The sequence below is a fragment of the Alexandromys fortis genome, unplaced genomic scaffold (genome assembly GCF_014885135.2).
Source record: "Alexandromys fortis isolate MF-2015 unplaced genomic scaffold, M_Fortis_MF-2015_v1.1 scaffold_28, whole genome shotgun sequence".
NCBI lineage: Eukaryota > Metazoa > Chordata > Mammalia > Rodentia > Cricetidae > Alexandromys > Alexandromys fortis.
In genome coordinates, this window is record NW_026067901.1 from 12,965,638 (window position 1) to 12,977,047 (window position 11,410).

Consider the following 11,410-nt stretch of genomic DNA (forward strand, 5'->3'; position numbering starts at 1 on the left):
GAGTAGAAACAGCCCTGGTAAAAAGAAACTGGCAATCGTGCCCTAGGACAAGCCCACGAAAGATCTTGAAAGCTTAGAATCTTATTGAGAAGTGTGGTGAGATAGTGACTTCTCTATCAAACTCAATTAAGAAAAGAAAGTAAATCTGTTTTGTCCCATGGGCTCAGTGTCATCTTGACAAGAAACCTATTTAAGACTGAGCTACTGGGGGCTGGAGAGATGGCTCAGTGGTTAAGAGCACTGGCTGCTCTTCCAGAGGTCCTGAGTTCGATTCCCAGCAACCACATGGTGGCTGACAACCATCTGTAATGAGATCTGGCACCCTCCTCTGGCGTGCAGGCATACATGGAGGCAGAATGTTGTATACTTAATAAATAAATAAATCTTAAAAAAAAAAAAAAGACTGAGCTACTTTGTTTGGGAGCCTGAAAATAAGAACAATTGCCAGGCAGTGGTGGTGCACGCCTTTAATTCTAGCACTCAGGAGACAGAGGCAGATGGATGTCTCTGAGATTGAGGCCACTGGTCTACAAGAGTTAGTTCCAGGACAGGCTCCAAAGCCACAGAGAAACCCTGTCTCGAAAAACCATTAAAAACAAACAACCTCCACGGCCCCACAATGGGAGACATTCAAGTAGGCATTGTGGAATGGAAGACTAGATGATAACACACCAGAAAGTTTAGATGAAAGGAGGCTTAGCTCAGGCAATGAAAAGTACAGTGTGGGGCTAGAGAGAAATCTCAGCAGTTAAGAGCACTTGCTGCTCTTGTAGAGAACCAAGTTCAATTCCCAGCACCCACATCAGGTGATGCATGCCCTCTTTTCTGAACTCCAGTTCCTGGAGATCCGTTCCCTTCTTCTGATAGCCACAGGTACCAAGCATGCACATGGTATACATACATGCACACAGTCAAGACATTGAATAAATCTTAGTCAGTGTTCTATTGTTGTGAAGAGACATCATGACCATAACAGCCTTTTTTTTTTTCTTTTGGAGATTGGATTTCTCTGTGTAACAGCTCTGGCTATCCTGGAACTTGCTTTGTAAACTAGGCTGGCCTTGAACTCACAGAGATCCGCCAGCTTCTGCCTCTCAAATTCTCAAGTGCTTGGATTAAAGGTGCATTGCCGCCACCATTATGAAGGCAAGTATTTTATTGAAACTTGTTTACAGTTTTAGAGGTTTAGTCCATTGTCATCATTGCATCCCTACATCAAACTAGGAGCTTGCAGGCAGACATGGTGGTAAAGTAGCTGAGAGTTCTACATCCTGATCCACAGGCAGAAGGGAGAGAGAGACTCTGGACTCTGGACTCGGAATGGGCTTTTTGAAACCTCAAAACCCACCCCCAGTGACACATTTCCTTCCTCCAACAAGGCCACACCTACTAATCCTTTCAAATTGTGCCAGTCCTTGATGACTCAAGTATTCAATTCTGTGAGCCTTTGGCAGGTATTCCCATTCAAACCACCACAAAATCTAATAAGTTTTAAAAGAAAAGATAAAGTGTTTGATAGACCTGCTTTTGATGACAAGAAGCTGAGCCCACCACCTGAGGATAACTGGAATCTGGGTTCAGTTCTTGAAGCTGCCTATCTTCTATGAAACTTACTGTTGATAAAACTGAGAATTCTGGAGTTTCAGTACAATATCTTATGGTCTCGGCCTTTCACTCAGCAAAGTGTTTAACACTTACCAGGTTTTGAAAAGATGGTGATCCAAAGTCAGGAAGAAAACGTCACTTTTCCTTCACATATAAATCCTTTCTGGCCTATAATTTAAATACATACATATGTATATAACTGGTATAAACGCATTACTACAGTTTAACATTCAGAAAGGAAACCCAAGACCTGGGTGTGGTGTAGCAGATGGCTTTAATCCCAGCACTCAGGAGACAGAGGCAGGGGATCACTGAGTTTGTGGTCATCTTGGTCTACATAGTGAATTCTAGACCAGTGAAAGCCTATCTCAAGAAAGAGAAAATGAAAAAAAAAATAAAGAAACTAAGAAAGTGTTTACCTCTCCAGTTGGAGGTGTAAACCTAGGCTATTGAAGCTGAAAATGAGTCAGACTAAAGATTTATGCAATTCAGAGCATCAGTATGATTTATACTCAGGGTTAAGAAGAGTCACCTCAATAAAGTGTACAGTCACAACAACAAACTGCATGTGGTCAAAACATAATTGTCCGTAAAGGCATATGAATAACAACAGCTGAAGTAAATTCATGCCTTTCCTCTACACCTGGGAGGAGCACAAAAACATATTCCACTAACAATTCTCTGTTCAATTTGAAGAAATTTTGAAGAAACTGAGGTGACAAGACTGATTTTCTTAGAGTTTTTTTTTACAAGCACTCAGAATTTCACATGACTTCATTCTTGAACTGTGTCCCCCAGAGTAGCATTATGTGATAAGGAAGGGTGGAATGCAGGCAGAAGGACACATGAGAAAGAGGATATAAAGCTAATTGGGGGGGTTTATTTTTTTGTTTTGGTTTTTGTACATTTGTGTGTGGGTGGGTAAATATATAAAAGTGTAATCAGTAGTGAAAATGTAAAACTCTAGCTGGGCCTGGCAGTGCACACCTTTAATCCCAGCTCTTGGGAAGCAGAGGCAGGTGGATCTCTAAGTTCAAAGTCACCCTGGTCTATGGAACAAGTACCAAAACTGTTAGGGATACACAGAGAAATCCTGTCTCAACTATCACCCCCAACACACTAAATAAACGAAACAAAAAAAAAAAAACTAAAATATATACTGTTTAGTTGGGACTAGGCAAGTGTTTGAGAGGCTTAATCTAGTGGTGTGATGTTTTTATTTATAAGTTCATTACAGTTTATTTCGAATAGAAAAAACTATATGACATAATGTTTTGGCGAAATGCTTCTCCTACCTTTGGGCTGTCAAGTTATTATTAAATGAATAAATAACACCAATAAAAAACAGAATGTGTTAGAAGAAGGAACTGAGATTAAAAACTAAAGGCATAGAAAAATCTATTCAGTAAAAATTTTGTACATATCAATAATAAACTTACTGAGAAATAAGGGAAAACGTTCACAATAGCTTCAAAATATAAGACACCTAGGAATAAACCAAACCAAAAAGGTAGAAAACTTTTACAATGAAAGCTTTAAAATTCTGAAGATTTTGAAAAAGAAAGTTAACATAAAAACCTTTGATGCTCATGGATCATCAGTTAATATTTTGGATATGGCCATCATATTTGAAAGTAGTGTACAAATTCAGTACAATTTCTATCAAAATTTAAATGATAATTTCTCACAGAACTAGGAAAAGAAAACAATCTAAAAATTTATCTTTCATACATTTTTTGTTGATATTTATTGAGCTCTACATTTTTTTCTGCTCCCTTCCCTTCCTCTCCCGTCCCACAAGGTCCCCATGCTCCCAATTTACTCAGGAGATCTTGTCTTTTTCTACTTTCTACTTCCCATGTAGATTAGATCTATGTAAGTCTCTCTTAGTGTCCTAACTGTTGTCTATGTTCTCTGGGATTGTAGTTTGTAGGCTGGCTTTATTTGCTCTATGTTTAAAAACCACTTATGAGTGATTACGTTATAATTGTCTTTCTGAGTCTGGGTTAACTCACTCAAAATAATGTTTTCTAGCTCCATCCATTTTCCTGCAAAATTCAAAATGTCATTTTTTTTTTTGCTGTGTAGTAGTACTCCATTGTGTAAATGTACCACATTTTTCTTTTCCATTCTTTGGTTGAGGGGCATTTAGGTTATTTCCGGGTTCTGGCTATGACAAGCAAAGCTGCTATGAACATAGTTGAGCACATGTCCTTGTGGCACAATTGAGCATCCTTTGGATATACCCAAAAGTGGTATTATTGGGTCTTGAGGAAGGTTGTTTCCTAATTTTCTGAGAAATCACCACACTGACATCCAAAGGGGTTGTAGCAATGCAGAAGTGTTCCCTTTTCCCCACAACCTCTCCAGCATAAGTTGTCATCGGTGTTTTTGATCTTGGCCATTCTTACAGGTGTTCAGAGGGAATTTCAGAGTTGATTTGATTTGCATTTCTCTGATGACTAAGGATGTTGAACATTTCCTTAAGTGTCTTTCAGCATTTTAGATTCCTCTGTTGAGAGTTCTCTGTTTAGGTCTGTACTCCATTTTTTTTATTGTATTATGTGAACTTTTGGTGTCCAATTTCTTGAGTTCTTTGTATATTTTGGAGATCAAACCTCTGTCTGATGTGGGGTTAATAAAGATCTTTTCCCATTCTGTAGGCTGTCGTTTTGTCTTGTTGACTGTGTCCTTTGCTTTACAGAAGCTTTCAGTTTCAGGAGGTCCCATTTATTAATTGTTTCTCTCAGTGTCTGTGCTGCTGGGGCTCTATTTAGGAAGTGGTTCCCTGTGCCAATGCATTCCCACTTTCTCTTCTATAAGGTTCAGTGTGGCTGGATTTATGTTGAGGTCTTTGATCCATTTGGACTTGAGTTTTGTGCATGATGATAGATATGGGTCTATTTTCATTCTTCTACATGTTGAGATCCAGTTATGCCAGCACCACTTGTTAAATATGCTTTCTTTTTTCCATATTTTTGATATTTTTTGCTTCTTTATCAAAGATCAGGTGTTCAAAGGTGTGTGGATTGATATCCGGGTCTTCTATTTGGTTCCATTGGTCCTCCTGTCTGTTCTTATGCCAATACCAGGCTGTTTTCAGTACTGTAGCTCTGTAGTAGAGTTTGAAGTCAGGGATTGTGATGCCTCCAGAAGTTCTTTTATTGTACAGGATTGTTTTGGCTATCCTGGGTTTTTTGCTTTTCCATATGAAGTTGAGTAACGTTCTTTTGAGGTCTTTGAAGAATTTTTCTGGGATTTTGATGGGCGTTGCATTGAATCTGTAGATTGCTTTTGGTAAGATTGCCATTTTTACAATGTTAATTCTGCCTACCCAAGAGCATGGGATATCTTTCCACTTTCTGGTGTCTTCAATTTCTTTCTTCAAAAATTTAAAACCAGGACTGGGTTTGCTCCTGGCTTCTGCTCCTGGTGGAGCTTGTTCTCTCTGTGTCTTAGGTAACTGGTTCAGTCCCACTCCGGTTCTGGTGGAGATTGCAGACTCTGAGTCAGGTCGTTGGCTCCATCCTTGTCTGCCAGTGTCCCAGGACTGGGTTGGCTCCCAGGACGGGAATTGCTACGGGTTTCTGCTCCCGATTTCCTTAGGCCCTCTTTGTCTTAGGTGTCTCCAACCTTAAATTTACATGGAAGCACAAAAAAACTTAATAACAAAAGTAATCCTAAGCAGAAAAGGCAGTGCTGGAGTATCATAATACCTGATCTCAGATTATATAACACCGCCATAATAAAACAGTATGCTGTTATTATTAAAAAAAAAAAATCCACACACCAATGAAACAGAATAGAGTATCCAGAGGAAAACATACACATACACTTTGGCAGCCTGGTTTTCAGAAAAAAAGGTTAAAGTCAAACCGGTGAAAAGTCATTTCAGCAAAGGACACTAGAAAAATTATGTCACATGTAGAAGAATGGACTTTTCCTTCCCTATTACTATATGAAAATAAATTCAAAATAGAAAAAGACTTAAATGTGAGACCTGAAATTTTGAAACTGCTAGTGGAAACAGAGAGAACACTTGGAAATATGGATAGAGGCAAGGACTTAAGGCAAAGGATTTGAACAACTCAATAATTAACAGCAGGAATTAACACTTAGATCATATTGGCTACCATCCAAAACAAAACAACAAATGGCAACAGAGGCTGGTGAAGATGTGAGGAAAGGGGATCACTTTATACAATACGAGTGGAAATGTAAACTAGTGTATCCACTGTGGAAATCTGTATACAGGTTTCTCAAAAAAAGTAAAACAACAATATAACCCCACCATATGATACAGATATGCTGCTACTCTCTATGTGCCCTGAGAAATCAGCATACCATAGATGCACTTGCATATCTGTATTTATCACAATACTGCTCACAATAGTCAACATGGAACCAGTCTAGATTCCAGTCAACAGATGAATGGGTAAAGAAAATGTATATACATACATGAAAGTTTGTTCAGCTGTAAAGAATGATATATTATTTGAAGGAAAATAGAACTTGAAATTGTGACAATAAGCAAAATAAGTCAAACAATGCCATGTCTTCTCACATATGCAATGGCATCACACTCATGATATGTATTGCTTCTGCGCTATATTTAGTACTGAGCTTTAACTTGCATTTCAGCTATTTTAACAAATATAGTATGCAAAATGTAAACTTAATTCAAAAAGTAGTTTCATTGAGTTTACATTGCTAAGAAGTCTACTAAGGGATGAATAAAGCTTTCTTCTTTCATTTTGTAAATTTTGGTTTTCATCACCAACAGCCAACCTCTTTTTTAATTTTTTTAAGTTAGACATTGATACATTTTTAACAGGAAAAAAAAAACAGGAGAAAACCAAGTGATGGTGGTTCTCAGAGACTTAGATAGGAAGGGAAGGCAGCTAGGAGGCAGCTGAGGTAAGAATTGAGCAGACATGTAGGGTGGGCTGCACTGATAGAGGGAAGTATGTCAGCCCTCCGAGTGGCTCCCGATAGTTTGTCAATAATGTTTTATGCTGACAGGACACTGGTGCATGATTATGTCAGGAATGGCTGAGACCAGGCCTTTGTGTCTGTTTGGTTGCTATATGGGGTTAACTTTTGATCTGAGTGATTCAAGTGGCTGGAGTAGAGGTTACTATTCAGGCACGGGTTCCCCCCCCCCTTTTTTTTTTCAGTTAACTGAAACAGAAAGTACCCAAGCAACAGCTGATATCTATGAAAAAGAAGCATCCATCCAAGTAGACTACAGTCCTTTAAGGGAAGATTTGAAGGTAATTTAAAGATTTGTTTGTGATTAACAGTAATATTGGCTATTAAAATATTATAGGATCATTTTAATATCGTTAGTTTTAAGATATTGGGGTGGATGGTTGGTAGGGTTTGTTATTTTGTGGGGGAAGAGACATCAGAGGGAAAAAAGAAAGCTACGGTGATGATTGCAAATGCCTGCAATCCCAGCACTTGGGAGATAGAGGCAGGAGGGGGGAAAAAGGCTGTCAGCTCATGTGTCATGAAACCCAGTCTCCAAAAACTGAACTAGGAGCTGCAGAGGTGGTTCGGTCAGTAAAGTGTTTGCCAAGCAAACATAATAACCTGAGTTTGGCTACCTAGACCCCATAGAAAAAAGCTGGGTGCCACAGTTTTAAGTCTGTAATCCCAGAACTGGGGAGTCAGAGACAGGTAGGTCCCTGAAGCTCACTGGCCAGCTAGTCTAGCCAGTCAGTAGTGAGCTCCAGTTCAGTGACAGATCTTGTCTCAAAACATAAGGTGGAGGGCTGTAGAGATGACCCCGTTTGGTTGCTATATGGGGTTAATTTTTGATCTGAGTGACTCAAGTGACTGGAGTAGAGGTTACAAGTGTCTTTTTCACTTAACAGAAAGTACCCAATAACAGCTGATATCTATGAAAAAGAAGCATCCATCCAAGTAGACTACAGTCCTTTAAGGGAGTATTGATTACTCTGTGATAAGTGTACTGACTGCTCTTCCAGAGGACCCAGGTTTTGTTGCTTTTACCCACATGGCAGCTAACAAGCATTTGTAACTTCAGTTCCAAAGGATCCAATGTCCTTTTCTGTCCTCCATGGCACTGCATGAAAGTGGTGTACAGACACACATGCTGGCAAAAATGCTTGTAAAACATTTCTAATTAATAAATTACATAAAATAAAATGGAGAGAAACTGAAGAAGACAGCCAAAGTCAGCCTCTGGCCTCTACACATATATAGGCACACACACAAATATGTGCATATACCACCAAATATCTATATTAACAGTGTTTTCAACACCAGAGAAGTAGCAGTATTAGATCTCTGAACACCAGCTGGAAATATTAGAGTTCAGTTCCAGTCTGGCATTGCCTGTCCCGGGTGGCCTCATATTCCACAAATTCAGGCCACATATTGCCAGCACTTCAGATGCCAGTCACCTAAGGATGCCTTAACCATCAAGTGCAGTAATTTGCTAGAATCACACACAGAATTCAGGGTAATTTATTATACATTTACCAATTTGTTATGAAAGATAGAACATGGGAAGAGCCAAGTGAGAGAGATGCGTAGGACAGGAATGGAGGAGGTACAGAGCTCCCATGCATTCTGCCTCCTGTAGGTGAGCTGCCCTGCCAGCCTGTCCATGTGTCCACCAACCTGAATGCACCTCCTCTGAGCATGACTGATTCCACTGGTGACTTTAGTGATCAAACTAAATCCATAATTTCTCTTCATTCCCAGAGAGGACATGATAAAAGTTATAAGCTTCTAACCACATTTGATATATCAGCAGTCAGGTCTTATCCCCAGAAGTCAGTTTATTAGCATTGCCTCATTACATTTGAAAGGGGCAGACTGAATAAAAGTAGTAGCTCCTTTCATCTCATCCCTGGGTAAAGGCTAAGAGTGTTAGTTCTGAGCCTGGAGCAGGATAAATGCTGAGTACCTCTCATAAATAGCAGAAAATAGGTAACCTTTTTCTTTTTTATGAGACAGTCATGCTCTAGGCTGGCTGACATGAACTCATTGGGCACAGTGACTACTGCCATCTAGGCTGCCTACCTACACTGCCAGCATCTTTGGAGAAATGAACCTTTCTTTTGGGGTAGTACTGTTCCAGAACTAAAGTTGTTCCTAGAAAGCCTAAGCCATTATTCCCTGGTTATACTGTGACCTAAACAAGGTCACATGTTCATTCCTGAGCCCGTAGCTAAAGGGAACACAGCCTTCCTGAGTCAGTCATTTCTATTCCACAACACGATCCCACAGTAAACATGTCTCACCTTGGGGCTGAAGAGATGGCTCGGAAGTTAAGAGCACTGGTTGCTTTTCCAAAGGTCCTAAGTTCAATTCCCTGCAATCATATGGTGGCTCACAACCATCTATAATGAGATCTGGTGTCCTCTTCTGGCCTGCAGGCAAACATGCAGGCAGAACACTATACATAATAATTTTTTTTAAAAAAAGAATGGCTCACCTTTTCAAAGCATGGGCAATGTTGAAATGCAAGAACGATGCTGAGTAACAAAGCCCACATCTTTAAACATGTGTTAATGTATTTGGGAGACTTGTTGGATTATTTGATTATATTGTGGCTTTTGTCTTCTCTACAGTTTTTATTTACTGCTTTCTCATTTTACATTAGTTTAGAAAAGTCCTTTTCTACCTCATTATCCAGTAAATTACCTTTTGTTGATGATTTTCTGGATTATTTAGTTTTATTTTGTTGGGTTTTTTGAGACAGGGTCTTGTGTAACCCAGGCTGGCCTCAAACTCACTAAGGATGACCTTGAACTTCTGATACTTTTGCTTCTACTTCCCAAGTACTGAGTTGTGCATACTAGGAAAACACTCTACTATATCCCCAGCAGATATTTCCTTTAGTTTTCATTTGCCTACTTTGTTAGAATATTTAAAGACAGCTGAATAGAGACAGAAGGCAGAAAGAGGTTTGGTTTGACCTTAGAAAGGACCATGTTTATTCATGGTGAAGGGGCACTCTTTTCACCCATGTGTGTAGATGGCCAAATGCCTACAGAAGATGGGATGCAGCCCTAATAGGGATGGAAATGACTTCCTTAACCCCTAAGGGGAACTGGGAAGTGTAGTCTTTCAGCAGGAAGTTATCATTCTTAACTATTTAAAAATGGATATTTAAAAACGCACAGCAGGAATGTTATAGCTGCTTTCTGCTGAAAAGGGTCTTTGTTAGAGGGATTAGTACTGGATCCATTGAAGAAGGGTTCCTCTGGTCATGTGGTGGGGGGGTGTCTTAATTTGATTGACTTTGATGGATCAGGCATTTGCCAACTTTTATTTCTGAAGAGGCTTGAAAAATAATTACAGGACTGTAAGGAAGTGGTTACAAAGTAGAATTGAAAGATTTTTTGAGAGCCGGGTGGTTGTGGCACATGCCTTTAATCCCAGCACTTGGGAGGCAGAGGCAGGCAGATCTCTATGAGTTTGAGGCCAGCCTGTTCTACAAGAGCTAGTTCCAGGACAGGCTGCAAAGCTACAGAGAAACCCTGTCTAGAAAAACCAAAAAAGAAAAAGAAAAAGAAAGAAGGAAGGAAGGAAGGAAGGAAGGAAAGAAAGAAAGAAAGAAAGAAAGAAAGAAAGAAAGAAAGAAAGAAAGAAAGAAAGAAAGAAGAAAGAAAGAAAAAGAAAATTTGGGGGGAAGGTTAAGGGGTAGGAAGGAACAGAGTAGTCCAGTGAGAGAAAATGTTGATTCAAGATAACAGTGACTGATCGGTTACATTGGCGGGACTGTTGCATCAGCGAAGCTAGCAGAAGTAGGAGGAAGCTACAGAGCATCCTAGAAAGAGGACAGGGGAAAGTAGAGGACTAATGTAAAAGGATTGTATCTGGCCTGAGGTGAAAGAGATGAAGGTCCATTTAACTAGTTTTCCCACGGCATCCAAAAGGTCTTTTGGCAGATGGATCAGGAACAAATAGAGTGAACGTTACTGCGCAAGTTTACCTGAAACATTTTGTTTGGGTATAGAATGAAGTTCAGTAAAACATATAAAAGACAGGGTAAAAACATAGGTATGAAGATAATAAGGAGGAAAACATGATCAAGGGGGAGGAGCTAGAGTAATTTTGTTCGGTTTTTGTGGCTTTGGGCCCCACTTTAAACCAGTTAGGATTTATTGGCATGAAAGCAGGATTGTTTGAGGAGAGCACAAATCCCATCCTTACCAGTAGTCAGATCTAGTACTTTTTAATTTTGGAGTACTCAATAGTCAGAGCCAAGTAGCTCTGAGCTGATGAAACAGAGAGGTTAATTGATGCAAAGAAGGCTTCATTCAGTCCAACTGTTTTACTTCTGAGTCTCCAAAAAAATATCTAGAGTGACAAGAAGAGGAATAATTTGGATGGCTCATTACCCAATAGGCCCCTTTTTGAGGTCACACAAACTGCTTTTTAAGAGTTTTGGAGTATGGATCTCTTAGTAACTGCTTCAAGGCTCACAGAAGGGTGACAAGGGGAGCAACAGCCATCCAAGGGGCCATTGTACTATTGCCAAAGATCCAGAACATAAGTTAGGGGGTAATAACTACAATTTTGTGGGGAATATCAAGAAACAGAGTTAGCCGGGTAGTGGTGGCACACACCTTTAATCCCAGCACTCAGGAGACAGAAGCAGGCAGATCTCTGAGAGTTGAGGCCAGCCTGGTCTACACAGTAAGTTCCAGGACAGGTACCAAAGCTACACAAAGAGACCCTGACTTAAAAGAAAGGAAGGAAGGAAGGAAGGAAGGAAGGAAGGAAGGAAGGAAGGAAGGAAGGAAGGAAGGAAGGAAGGAAG

The 11,410-nt window shown here is 39.8% G+C and overlaps 1 protein-coding gene across 1 annotated transcript in view; it reads left to right on the top strand.

The window, feature by feature from the left end:
• Nucleotides 1-11,410, top strand: part of Smc1b (structural maintenance of chromosomes 1B) — a 74,250-nt gene that overhangs the window by 50,048 nt on the left and 12,792 nt on the right. The window contains exon 18 of the mRNA XM_050127785.1: nucleotides 6,783-6,878. Within this exon, the coding sequence (XP_049983742.1) occupies nucleotides 6,783-6,878 (96 nt within the window). The remainder of the gene's footprint in view (nucleotides 1-6,782; nucleotides 6,879-11,410) is intronic.